This window comes from Pleurodeles waltl, chromosome 1_2 (assembly GCF_031143425.1).
Source record: "Pleurodeles waltl isolate 20211129_DDA chromosome 1_2, aPleWal1.hap1.20221129, whole genome shotgun sequence".
In the NCBI taxonomy this organism is placed as follows: Eukaryota; Metazoa; Chordata; class Amphibia; order Caudata; family Salamandridae; genus Pleurodeles; species Pleurodeles waltl.
Window position 1 is genome coordinate 473,381,765 of NC_090437.1, and position 14,687 is coordinate 473,396,451.

At 44.7% G+C, this 14,687-nt stretch overlaps 1 protein-coding gene across 1 annotated transcript in view; it reads left to right on the plus strand.

The window, feature by feature from the left end:
• The first annotated feature begins 13,359 nt into the window (after positions 1–13,359).
• MGST2 (microsomal glutathione S-transferase 2) overlaps positions 13,360–14,687 on the plus strand; it is a 37,995-nt gene continuing 36,667 nt past the window's right edge. Inside the window, exon 1 of the mRNA XM_069240984.1 lies at positions 13,360–13,509. Within this exon, the coding sequence (XP_069097085.1) occupies positions 13,452–13,509 (58 nt within the window). The 5' untranslated portion in view covers positions 13,360–13,451. The remainder of the gene's footprint in view (positions 13,510–14,687) is intronic.

Sequence of the window (14,687 nt, forward strand, 5' to 3'; positions counted from 1 at the left end):
GGTCCTGAAGCGATTGTGTTACCCCTCCTGTAGTAAACCGACAGATCTGTTTTATATTTTTGGTAGCTCGCGATACATGCAAGAAATTGTTACGAGAGGAGCTGAGTGAAGGAGGATTAGCCGCAAGGCTTTGTCAGCCGCAGTGTGTGTGAATGTGACGTCACTAGGAGCCGCGCTGGGATAGGTTGGTTGCAGAGAAGGGTCGCGCACGGATTGGACGCAGTCCGTGGGGCTCGATTGGAAGGGGAAAGGCAAGCGAAGAGTATTCCGGGAATTAAAGTCACTTATTGATTACAAACTTTGTGAAATAAAAGACGAGAAAATGAAATTTTTTAAAGCATTAAGGAGTGCGATGAAAGGGGAGTCTTACATTAAAGCGAGCGTAGGAGAGGAAACGCCACCCGAAGGCACACCAGCTTACATTGTAATGGATGAAAAAGGGGTAGCTCCGTGCCTTTGGCTAAAGCAATGGCACAAGCTGACAGAGAAACATGGGAGCGTAGCGTTCCCGATCCATGGGACATTCAATATAAGGATACTAGAGAATTTGAGATTCGCGATGTACGACATGAAGGTACCTCCAAGGTCAGCACAGTTTGAGGCTCTAGCGATTTGGGAACTGATGGCTAGACAGCAACAGCAAAATAAGTTCGAGACAAGGATAAGGAAGGTAGAAAAGACACTAGCGGACGCTAGGTGGGATAATGCACAGAAGGTGTGGAGGTCAGATGTATTGCAGGGGATAAAATTGTTTCCCGCAATTACTAAGGAAGAAGAGGAGACAGGTAAGAAAGCTACCTGTAAGACAAACAGGAGGTGTTCCAAGGATAGAGAGGACGAGGAAAAGTTGAAAAGAGAAGAGGAGTTAGAGGATGAGGAGTTAATTATGCAATTGCTGAACGACCGTCCACCACCTTATGCAGAGAGTGGACAAGGTCCAAGTACCAGTTCTGCCCCTCCGGCATCGGTACAGAACGGTGAAACTCAGAGTTCAGGAGCATCATCGGGATCTAAGGACCCGAGTTTACTGTTCACCCCGCAGATACCGCAGGTTAGGAGAATATATCCAGATGTGCCCATGTTGAAACCAGCAGAAAATTATCAGCCGCAGGTCCCAAGGTACTACAGCAGTGACAACAGTACAGGAATGATTCTAGATCCAACCGCAATGGGAGGACAAAATGGTCACAACCCAACATTGGCACAAGCTGAATCAACTCAGTTTTTGATACCTCAAAAGCAGATGCAAGGGGGAAATGCACATGCTCAGATGACGGGGAGTCAGATGGGCATGCCGGCAATGATGACCCATAATTTGGGAATGAACATGTCTCAGAACATGGGAAATGGACAGAACCCAGATGCGATATCACTACCCATTACTGTAGGTCCACCGGTACCTTTGTACAGTCAGCCTAACTTAGGTATGAGCAGTCAAGGATCAATGCTGCAGAATGGAACAGAAAGGAGGTGCATAGAAAACACTCCAGGGATAACTCCGATAGCGGCTCAGCCAACTGGATCTGGGTCCTTGATGGAGTTTAGTCCCATATGTGCTCAGTCAACCCTGGTGAGGTCGAGTCCCCCACTGGTGATACCGCTGTCATCGAACACTGAAAAGTTGCCGCAACCATCAATGGCAGTCGATGTGAATGCTACACTGATGGGGTTGAATGCGCAACAGCTGACACAGTGGTTTAACAGTCTGAATTCCACACAAAGCTCAGACAGTGGGAAGGGAGAAGATTATCTGAATAGGGTCAGGTTAAGCATGGAAGCACAAGAATTGGTGGAAGGGACTATGGGTGTGAATAGGTTAGAGTCCTATTCGGAAGAAGAGCTGAGGTATCTATGTCCCAGGATTACGAGGGAAGTGGACAAGGTACATAGAAGGTTGCAAGAAATAGCAGACAAGAACGGGGTGGAGATAGACAAGATGAAACACTTGAGCAGGAGCTACAGATTGGATTTTGGGACCACAGACTTTGAACATATGAGGTCAGCAGGCATGAAGGCACACCTTAGAGAACTGCTGCAGAGTGCACAAGTGTGGAGGTGCTTAGACAAGTGGGAAAGCAGGTGGGTAAAGAGAAAGGAAAAGAGGAGGGACAGTGCTACAGAACACAATGAGAAAAGACCACAGAGTAGCGAGGCAGTAACTGTTACCAATGAGGGAGACTGCAGGGGGAAAATTAATACATGTACCATGGCACAGAAGCGACATTCAGTCTTTCACGGATGACTTTCCTAAACTGAGAGAGAAGCCGATTGAATGGTATCAACAGACTGATAGGTTTGTGAAGCTTGCCAAATGTCTCTGGGAAGACCTGAACACCCTCTTTGAGATTGTGGTTCCAGCAGATTTGTGGGAGGATTGCAAAAGAGCTGTAGGTTGGCCGACAAGTGAACCAGAGAGAGACAGGGATACGGGTGCACCATCACCTATGGTGATGAGCTTGTACTATAAGGTGATTGAGCATTTGAAGACGAAGGTTGCCGCGAAAAATGTGGATTGGCAGAAGATCGATCGAACTGCCCAAGAGGCTAAAGAGTCGATTCATAGTTACTATGAGAGGTTGTTGAAGGCGTTCAAGAACTACAGTGGCACGGAAACAATAGAGGCGAAGGACATGCTTCATTTTGTGTTTAGATTTGTGGAAGGGCTGAGACCAGAGATAAGTCAGATGATAAAGTCGCATTTGATTTGTTGGCAGTCGAAACCGATTGATGAGGTGTTGAATTATGCTAAATACTGTAGCGACGAAATTGAAGTGAAACAGAAAAAGTTGAAAGAGAAGGTGATGATGATGCAACTTAAAGCAGCTCAGACAGGTCTGCAAGGTTTGCAAGGGTTGCAAGGGTTCCAACAGCAGGTACCGCAACCGCAGCCGCAGTTGCAGGGAAATATGATGTTTCAGCCACAGGCGAGAGGCAGAGGCAGAGGAGGTTTTGTGAATAATGGTCCGGATTTGAAGACTGTTGTGAATGGTGTGCAGGCAATGAAGAAGGTGATGCCGTGTCACGTGTGCGGAATTGTCGGACATTGGAAACGCGAGTGCCCGATGGTGGTGCAGGAAGGTGCAGGTACAGGTGTTGGTCAGCAAAACAATGATGTCAATGCATTTCAGACAATGAGGGGACCGAAAATGAGAGGTCCAAACCCAAATTTTCAGACCGTAAATCAGTTGCAGGGATGCAGTATGCAGCCGCAGCAGATGCAGATGCCTTGTATGCAGGTGACGCAAATGCAGCCAATGCAACAGCAGTTACCCATGGTACCTAATCAGCAAATGCAAATACCTTTAGCACCAATGAGTCAGCAGCAAGTGATGGTTCCTCCACAGGTCTCGGGTCAGGTAATGAGTACAAATGGCACCGTACAACAGTTCCCACTACACAGTGAGAGTGGAATAAACAATGTATGGGAGAGTGAAAGTTCAGAAGAAGAAGGAGATTGTGTGCTTGCAGCATCCTTGGAAGTTGATCAAAAGGGTCCGTACGTAGAGGGAAGAGTAATGGGTCATCGTGTTTCATTCCTGGTTGACACAGGAGCCACACGTTCAACCGTTAAGAGCAGTGAAGTACCAAATTTGCCACTCTCAGGAAGGACAGTTCAAGTGGTAGGAGTAGCAAACAGGCACCTGACGAACCCAATAACAGATCCGGTACCAGTCAGCATCGGTAACTATCAAGGGGTGCATCAGTTTGTGGTATGTGACTCAAGCCCGATAGCACTATTAGGGAGAGACTTGTTGTGCAAATTGGGTTGTTCGATTATGTGTTCGAACGAGGGAATAAAAATTCAGACGAGCAGTGATGGGGAAGAAGAGGACAGTGTAGAAGGGGACGAGATGGAAACTGTCGATGAAGAGTATCCTCTGATTTGTCTCTTCCCGATGATAACTGATTCCAGCTGAATTACGGGAAACAGTCGGAAAGGAAGTGTGGGATATGACAGGGAAAGAGGTGGGATTGATGAAAGGAGTGGAACCAGTGAAAGTGACTGTAAAACCCAATGCAATCTTTCCCCAGACCCCACAATACCACATGGCACAAGACACCCTCATGAAAGTTGCCCAACTCATTGACGAATTTGTAAAGCAGGGAGTACTGAAAGAAGTGTTAAGCAGTCCATGTAATTCACCAATCATGGGACTAATAAAGCCAAGTGGAAAGGTCCGACTAGTGCAGGACTTGAGGAAAATAAATGACATCATAGTCAAGTGTTACCCTGTCGTACCAAACCCAGCTGTGATAATGTTCCAAGTCCCTTGCGATGCCGAGTGGTTCTCAGTCATCGACTTGTCACAAGCATTCTTTTCTGTGCCTCTTCATGAGGATAGCCAATTTCTCTTTTGTTTCAAATTCCTAGACAGAGTATACAGTTGGTGTCGAATTCCTCAAGGGTTTTCTGAGTCACCGTCAATATTCAATCAGGTTCTAAAGAAAGATTTGGAAGCATTGGAATTGCCATTCGAGTCAACCCTAGTACAGTACATCGATGACTTACTGATTGCATCAAAGACAGAAAGTGGCTGCACAGCCGATACCATTGCTCTGTTGAACCATTTGGGAAGGAATGGACACAAGGTGTCTCCTTCCAAATTGCAGTTCTGTCAGAAGAAAGTGAAATACTTGGGTCACCAAATAGAGAAAGGGTCACGGAGAATAATGAAGGAAAGAATTACAAGTGTACTTCAAATGAGTCCACCCAAGACAAGGAGGGTGGTGAGGAAGTTTTTGGGAATGGTGGGCTACTGTCGTCAGTGGATTCCCAACTTCTCAACTCTAGCAAAGCCTTTACTGAAACTGACCCAGAAGGATGCTTTGGATCAAATTGAGCTGAAAGGAGATGAGATGGATGCTTTTATTGAATTAAAAGAATGCATGTGTAGGGCTCCAGCTTTAGGTATGCCTGATTACACGAAGCCTTTCACATTGTGTTGTCATGAACGTGATGCCTGTTCTCTGTCTGTCTTGACTCAAGCCCACGGTGGCATAAACAGACCAGTAGCGTATTTTTCAGCTACTTTGGATCCGGTCGCAGCAGCACTTCCAGGGTGTTTGCGCGCCGTAGCAGCAGTTGGTATCAGCCTCACTCAGAGTGAAGGAATAGTGATGGGACACCCAGTAACAGTCATGGTCCCTCACTCAGTTGAGATACTTTTGACCCGCTCCCGAACGCAACACATGACTGGAGCAAGACTCACAAGGTATGAAACGGTAATTTTGGGCTCACCGAATGTGCAGCTGAAAAGGTGCACTACGTTGAATCCAGCAACCTTGCTTCCTGGTGAAAATGCTGAAATTGAGAACGCTGAAGACGTCGAGCATGACTGCCTTCAGGTGACTGAATTTTGCACAAAACCTCGACCTGACATTAAGGATACTAAGCTTGATGAAAATGACCAAATTGTTTTCGTTGATGGGTCATGTCTAAGAGATGGGATGGGAATTTTGAAAGCAGGATATGCTGTATGTACTGTAACAGGTGTCTTGGAAGCGGCCTGGCTCCAAGGAGTCTATTCTGCACAAGTAGCAGAACTTGTAGCCCTTACAAGAGCATGTCAACTGTCTGCATTGATGAAAGTCACCATTTACACTGATAGTCAGTACGGGTTTGGAATTGTGCATGACTTTGGCCAATTATGGTCACAAAGAGGTTTCTTGACCTCTTCAGGATCACCAGTGAAAAATGGGGAGAGAATAAGGGAATTGTTACACGCCATTCAAATGCCAGCCGAAGTTGCAGTGGTAAAGTGTAGCGCTCATACAAAAGGACAGGATTATGTCTCTCTGGGAAATGCATATGCGGATCAAGTCGCAAGATTTTGTGCCTTGAACTGTATATTACTCAAGGATGAATGGAATTCGATAAGTGAACCAGAACTCGAACCAGCTGAAGCATTTGCCTTGAAGGTCGTAGATACAATAGATGAATTAAAAGCATTACAGAATAACGTCAGGGAGGATGAAAGAGATTCCTGGATTAAATCACAATGTATGAAGAGACCAGATGAGTTATGGGTTTCAAATGAGGGAAAATTTGTTTTGCCAAATAGTCTCTTGTCACAGCTTGCGCGGTTCTATCATGGGCAGGCTCACCTAGGGAGAGATGCCATGATAAGATTGTTCAAAACTGATTGGTTTAACCCCAGATTTCGTCAAGCTGCAGAAGCAGTTTGCCATCGATGTGTCACTTGCCAGCAGATGAACCCAGGGAAGGGAACGGTTGTGAACGCGAGCCACATTGGCAGAGCCAGTGGCCCGTTTAGTAGAATGCAGATAGACTTCATTGAGATGCCTGTGCATGGAGGTTTGAAGTATGTGTTGGTGATTGTGTGCATTTTTAGTCACTGGATTGAGGCGTACCCCACACGTAGAAATGATAGCCTTACAGTTGCAAAGCTATTGTTGAGGGAGTTAATACCACGTTTCGGATTCCCGATCTCTTTAGAATCAGATAGGGGAAGTCACTTCAATAACGAGGTGATAAAGTTACTCTGCGAAGCGCTGAACATTGAGCAAAAACTGCATTGTAGCTATCGCCCTGAAGCATCAGGACTGGTGGAGCAGATGAATGGTACACTGAAATCAAGAATGGCGAAAATATGTGCATCGACAAATTTGAAATGGCCTGACGCATTGCCTTTTGTGTTAATGTCAATGAGAAACACCCCTGATAGAAAGACTGGATTGTCTCCGCACGAAATTCTCATGGGCAGGGCTATGAGACTTCCTGCAGTTCCCGCAAACGCGCTTTTGAATATTACAGATGATATGGTGTTAGACTACTGCAAAGGTCTGGCTGACGTGGTTCGCTCTTTCTCTCACCAGGTGGAAGCAACCACCTTGCCACCGATACAAGGTCCAGGACACGCACTGAAAGCGGGTGACTGGGTCGTGGTAAAGAAGCACGTGAGAAAGTCGTGTCTGGAACCCCGTTGGAAAGGCCCTTTCCAAGTGATCCTGACGACAACTACCGCTGTGAAGTGTGCAGGAGTTCCCAACTGGATTCACGCCAGTCACACAAAGAAAGTGTTGTGTCCCACAGATGAGGAAGTTGAAGCGCTGAAACTGCCAGTGCCTGATAAAACAGTGCTGAGTGTCGAGACAGAGCAAAACCGAACAGAATACGAACAGGCAGAAACAGGAGAGAGAGAAACATTCTCTGAGGACGAAGCAACAGACTCACTTGGGGAAGACCAAGGAGAGACCTCAGACAGCGACGAAGCAGCTGAAGGTGACAAAGAACCTGAAGCAGCTGAGGGTAGCAAAGAGCCTGAAGCAGCTGAAGGTGACAAAGAACCTGAAGCAGCGGAAAGTGATAAAGAGCCTGACGAAAGTAACGGTGACGAAGGGCTCGAAAAAGGTGAAAAAGCAGGAGAGCCTGATCAGAGGAGGGCTTTCCCAGAAGCAGAAGATACAGAAAAAGAAAAAGAGAACGTGATTGGTTCCCCAGAAGGAGGGGACAAGGCAGAACAGAACAAAAAAGTTCAAGCTTCCACAGAAAAGGTCGCAGGTCCATCAAATGGACACGGTGCAAAGAGAAGACTAAGTATATCACCAGTAAAACAGAGAACTAGAGAAAGTTTGAACGACGGAGAAAGGCCAAAAGTGAAAGAGAAAAGAAAAGAAGTGTCTGTCGTGGTACCAACCTCAAGTGAAGGAAAAGACTCGGCCAAAGAGGAAAGTACCAGTGAGGCAGAATCGAAAAGAGAAGCAAAATTGAAAAGGAAAAGGATACCGAACAGAAGATATTCCGGTCCTGAATGGGCATATGTAGTCAATGACGATTGGACTGACGAATTTGTATCTCTAAGCCTCGAGAACGAAGAAGAAGAGATACCAATAGAAAAGAAAAGTTTTATGGACAGTGTTGATTGAAAGGGTGATAAATGTCATTGCTCGCTACAATTTAACGTGATAGAAACAACCAGCTGAGACATTGCTAAACCGGATGAGACACTTGCTGAACTGATAAAGACTGAGTTATTGCCGAATTGAGACAAATGCTGCTAACCGATAAGTGACTTGGCCTCTTGAAGAAAAAGACGGTGTGAACATTGCGCTCGTTCAGCTTCGTAACTGAATTGCTAAATAGTTTCTTTATAGGTGCTTCTAGCTCTCTGATTCTATACAGATCATGACGCAAAACAGTAGATAATTATGATTTTGCCGCAATAAAAACACAAGGGAGAATAGCTTTAGATGCTTGGCATGTAGGGAAATTTTGTATATACCGAGGTGAATCTTATTATGATAACATTTTCGTAGGAGCGAGTGAGTGTAAACATACGTTTATCTTTAAGGCCAAATAGACATTCATGATGAACGGACTTGACCCTGTCATTCCAGGTGTATATTACATTTGTGGGTATAATGCCTATTATCGTCTTCCAAAGGGATGGTGGGGGAGATGTTATTTGGGTATAGTGTTCCCAAAGGTTTATCAACTGGATGACCTATCGATGATTCAAAAGACATCTGGATCCCATCGTATCCAGAAAAGAGAGACCGCAGCTGCTGTGGTAGGAGATATATTTGGAGCCATGATTCCTTCATTGGGAGTTGTGCTGAATTCCATCAAAATAAGAAAGTTGTCTACTATAGTGGATAACATGTTGACAAAGTTTTCAGGTGCTATAATCCTGATAGATGCTGAGCTTGCAGCGGAAAGAGCTATGACTCTTCAAAATAGGCTTGCTTTAGACATTCTTTTAGCAAAGGATGGCGGTGTTTGCAAAATGCTTGGTGCGCGCCACTGTTGTACGTATATTCCCGATAACAGTGTGAAAATTAAAACTATGCTTGCTAATCTAACAAAAGAGAGTGCAGATTTGAAGGAATTGAAAGAACCAGGAGTGTGGGAGAAGGTTGGAAAAGGACTTGCTTCAGTGGGACATTGGATTGGGGGAATTTGGAATGGAATATTACTAAAAATAATACAGGGAATATTAATTGTACTGATTTGCATTTTTGGAATTTGGGGAATAAAAAGGGGAATAATAATGATAATGGAAAGAATCAAGAGGAGGAAGGAAGAGAAAATAATGAAAAGAATGGCAGAAGAATACAAGGCGAAAACAAGGGGAATTAAAAGGAAAAGAGAATTGACAGAATTTTAATGGAATACAATTTGTGGGCATGATTTGGTGTGATGACAAGTAGTCATCAGAGGAGGGATTGATGAAGCTGAAATGAAGGTTTTACATTTATTAGCGCTTAAACGTAGTATAGCAATAATCATGTGTGACTTTAACCGAACTAATAAAGATTGTACGGGGACAAAATGTGCCCTCAGAGTAGTTTGCCAACATTTATAAGCGTGCTTTATATAACGTGATATATTAGAATTGCACTAATCCGACATAATTGTAAACGTGTGCTATGATTTGCTTGTTTGAAATGCTTTAGCTTAGCATAACTTTAGTGCAGGCTTTGGCCTAGTCGCCTGGTCTCACGATTTAGATGCTCGTATTTTTCCAATGTGCTAATAAACGTGTATTTCTGCTTGAAGCTGTACTTTTCCACTGAGATCGTTCACATGCTTATCTTAAAGTTTCGTGCCAGCTTGGCATTTTTCTCTTTGCTCCAAGGTCGATCTGCAGGTGCGGACAATGGAAGCTCTGAAAGTGAGTTAATTGGTATAAAATGTTGCAACTTGCGTACCCGTCTCCAAGGATAATGTATGCTTAAGTAAAAGCTTGAGAACTGTCGTTTTTGATTGGACAATTTGAAGCTAACCTATGAACCCTCCAATGGAAGACCCTACTGGATTTGAACTGTTGTCTATTTAAACCAGGTGCACGAGAGGAAAGTAGCTTTTGCAGCCATTATTGGACATCCCGCCATTTTGTAGACTTTGCAGCTATTATGGCCCACTTTGCTGCGACGCCATTTTGAAAGAGACTCTGATGCTTTCTCTAATCGAGAGAAAGAGACTTTAATGATTCTTGCCCTAGAGACTTTAACTTTGATCCCTTTGCATGAAGTAGTAGTTTTATTTTGCCGCCGTGAGGCAATTGCCCCGTCCACCCCTGCCCCTTTGCCCCGTTCCATGCGGATCGAGAAACGGTACCTGTGAGACGAAGACTTCCTTGAATGCTGATCGTAATTGGTAAATATGAAAGGAAATTGTACAATTGCATTGTGTTTCTTTTAGGTAACCAACTGCTGATTTTTGATAAGATCCCTAGTTAGGAGTTTTCCAAATTAATGTTGCTAAATTGTTTTTGCATGAAGTCCCACATGCCGATGCTAATTTGAGGTTAGATGAGGATTCTTTTGTTGCACGATGCAATTTGAGACCTTGTTATGCTGACTAAATGTATGCAATTAGTTCATTACAGATTATACTATTAGTGATTTGCATTGCTATTATCGAATGCCTTGTTATTCAAATGCTGCATAGATTGCACTTGTTCCGCCGTTATGGACAGCTATTAATGTTCATTTATGTTTATCATTTGGTGTTGAGACACATCTATATCGTGCTAGCTTTGTTAATATAGGGAAATAAATTCACTAACTTTGAATAAACTGGTGTGGTTATTCCTGACTGAAAGGTCAGGGTTCGCCGAAATGTATTCCGGATTAATTGTTAAGTGTTATGTTGATCAGGGTATTGCTTATGTTCGTTATTGATTATTGATTTGATTAAATTGACTGATTAAGAGTGCGGAGAGTCCCACTTAGCCAAAAGATTCATCGGCCTAAAGAGCGTCCAATCACAGGTAAATTATTAGTACGGAACGCTCTATCACAAGCCAGGGGCCGCAACTGCAACTCTTGGCAACCTCTTACATGATCCATCGCAGGATTCTGTAAAGGCCAAGACATGATTATTAAATAGATCTTTAAATGAAATTTTATGTATTCATTTTAGATCGCAGTCTACCAGACAACGGAGCTGTCTGGTTTGCTAAAGACATCTTGGGGACATTCAGAAAGTTATCCTAGGAATTAATTCTACCTGTTGCTTGCCATTGACTTTGTGGTTTATAACTCACATTTCCTTGCTTTCAATCAATTGACTTTATTTGTTTTAGACTGGCCAGATATGTTTGGTCCAAGTTCTCCCTTTCTGTAAACAGGGCTGTAAATCTTGTTCTTTTCTTGTCACATTTGCTGTGCATTCAAAGACCTGGGTTAAACTCTAGGTGCTATCTTCCAAGGGCACTTGTTTACTTTCTTTCTCTGACTTCAAAGTGAGAGGATTTAAGTGGCAGTCTTGCTGGATAGTGGGGGTATGAAAGAGTTTTTCCTAGCACAGGACAACATTTAAATGAACTGTGTGTTTCTGAATATATCAGTATTATGAACGCACAAATGAAGCAAATTTTTTTAGATTTCTGAAGCGTGTTGGAAACAAATACTTTAATATGAACAAAATAAATCATTAAACTAGGTGATGCAATTTCTACACATTTATGTCTGAGACCTGTATAGTTTTGTTAGTAAAACTGTATATCTGTGCAAATGTAATGTTCATTTTATTTGAAAAAGTGTTGTCTGTATTGGCAGTGTACTACCACACCATGAATACTCCACTCTATGCCACTCCACTCTACTATGCACCACTCCAAACCATTGTACTCTACTCTGCCACCACTCCAATGCACTCTGCACCACTCCACACTACTGCACTGCACACCACTTCACGCTTCGCCTCTCTACTCTACTTTACCCTGTACCATTCTACTCTATGCCAATGCACTCTTTTCCACTCTACTCTATGCCAATGCACTCTTCGCCACTCTACTCTACACCACTGCACTTTTCACCACTACACTCTACAGCACAACAGTCTGGGCCACACCAATCTACTCTGCACAACTCTGCACCACGCTGCTGTACTCTACGACACTCTCCAATACTGAATGCCACTGCACTCTACATCAATACACTTTACTCTGTAACACTCAACTCTATGCCCATGCACTCTGTGCCAATCCACTGAACGCCACTCTAATCTACTCTTCACCACTACACTCTAATCCACTTTACTTTACACCATTACACCCTATGTCACCCTACGCAACTGCACTCAACCCTGCACACTACTCTATGCCACTTCACTCTACTCTGAAACAATCTACTCTACAACACTGCACTCTAAGTCACTCTACTCCACTTTATGCCACTGCACCCTACATCACTCTTCTGTTAACCACTGCACTCTATGCCAATGCACTCGACTCCACATCACTGTAGTCTACGCCACTGCTCTCTGCGCCACTCTATTCCACTCTTCTCCACTGTACTCTGACACCCTACTCTGCAACATTGCACTTTCTACAACTGAACTCTATAGCACTCTACTCTGCACTACACCATTCTATGCTACTCCACTCTACGCCACTGCACTCTGTGCCTCTTGACTCTACTCTGCACTACTGCCCTAGGCATCACTCAACTCTATGCCACTCCACTTGGCACCTTCCTACGCCACTGCACTCTCTGCCACTCTAATCTGCACCACTCCACTCTATGCCACTCCACAACGCTGCATTGTATGCCACTGAATTCAATTCCACTGCACTTTACGCCACTATACTCTGCAAACCTCTACACCAATGCACTCTACACCAGTCAACTCTAGTGTATGCCACTCTATGCCATTCCACTACACAGCACTGTCTGCTAACTGTGCAACACTCTACTCCACTCTTCGACATTCCACTTTACAACACTCCACGACACTCTTCTCAATGCCACTAACTGTTAGCCATGCTGAATAGCAGTCACACTGGTGTACAGCATGGTTAAAACACATTGGCAAAGCCAATAGCTCTTTCACAGGCAAAACCTATTGGCTTTGCCAGTGATTGTTTAACATGGTCTTTCTGTTGTCGTTTACTTTAATTATCAGGCTGGGCTCACTAAGGCAGCCCTAGAACACATTAAAGTGATTTTTTCTTACCTTTACTGTTTAAAGCAGTGGTTCCCAACCTGGGGTCCAGGGACCCCTGGGAGTCTGCAAAGCTTCTTTAGGGGGTCCGGACTGCTTAGAAAATTAAATACTATTAATAGATTAGATCCCCAGCTTTCAGTAATGACTTAGCGGGGGGGGGAGGGGGTCCCTGGATTCCAACAATGTTTCAGTGGGGGTCCCTGGGTTCCAGTAATGAAAAAGTGGGGGTCCCCAGAAGTAAAAAAGGTTTGGAACCACTGGTTTAAAGTACTTACTGAAGAGGGGAAAATGCAGCCTCTAGGTGACTTTCCTAATATTTGGGCTGGCGGTAAATTAGTATGCCGGTCATGCCTAATAAAACCGGTCAGGTGGCAATCCTAAAAGGGAGCTGGTTGCTTGCAGCATAGGAAGGCGTGTCCCTCATCACTGACTGAACAACAGCTGAAGTTTCAGCTCCCTTCAGCTCGCTCCTCCTCTCTCGCTCTTCGGACTCCTCGACTCTCACACACAGAAGTGCACAGCAGAGAGCACCAACATGGCGGGCGACTCCATTCTCCTCGCTGCTGTCTCCCTTCTTTCAGCCTGCCAACAAGGTAGGTTTTGTGGGCTGTTTTAGACTTTGTTCGTTTCCAGATGCGCTTGTCACAGCTCACCAACTGTTCCTCTGTAAGGCGGAGAAACCCCCTTCTTTGAGACTCAGAATTGTCCAGTAGTAATAATAATGAACGTTGCGTGGTTTGATACATGGCGTTTTCTTGTCGCGTCACAGCGCTATGAAATGCACAATGCTGGAGACTGGAGCCCTCTACCCCCTTTTTGAAGGTGCTTTGTCTAAAGCCATTGTAGGCTGTAGGCAATTTACTTCCGGACAACATATTTCGATGTTTATCCCTTTCTGTACATCGAACAGCGTTTTACTTCACTCTGAGGTTAAGGAGGCAATTCAAATAGGCCAGGTTCTTTTACAGGTTTCATTGTTCATCGGTCTGGTTTAAATATTTTCACAAATTATGTAAACGATTTACCTGACGGTTAAAAAAAATATTGTTCTAACTTTAAAGCGCACGATATGAATTCACCTTTATACCCTCTGTGCCTAGCGTGGTGTCATATTGCAAAACTGCGCTGCGAGACAACCCAGTAGGTAAACGCCTCTGCTGCTGAGAACTGCTTGAATAGGTGCCAACTTCCGGGGGGCAATGTGGCTTGGGCGCCAGCAGTATTTCAGCGGAGGGGCCCTACATTTGCAGGGAAAGTGTGTGACCTAAAGGGGCAAGGAGCTGAAAAGTGGAGGGCAGTGTGTACAGGGAGCAGAGGATCAGAGATTAGAGGGCAGTGAGTCTGCAAAGTTTGAGGGCAGTTTTAGAGCAGAGTGGACAAGGAGCACAGACCGCAGAGGGAGAGCTAAGAGGACAGTGTATATGCACCAGGGAAGGGTGCACGGTGGACAGTGGGAGAGCAGAATGGGCTTGGAACTGAGAGGGCAGTGTGTGAGCACAAGCGACAGGGAGCAGACTGGGTGGTCTGTGAGCAAAGAAGGCAGAGAGTGAAGGCTGCAGGTTGCACAGTGTGCAGTGTGTAGTCCGGTGGCCAATCGCCCGCCCAGTGCTTTAAATGGGACGGTACTGTCCGGTACTGAGTACCGGCACTTTTTTTATTTTGAGAGGGAGAGTACCGGCGCAGCTCAAGAAAAGCGCAATACTTTTAATTGGAGAGTACCGGCACTTCTCGGAAACAAGCAGGTACTCTGGCACAGAGTACCTGCACTTTC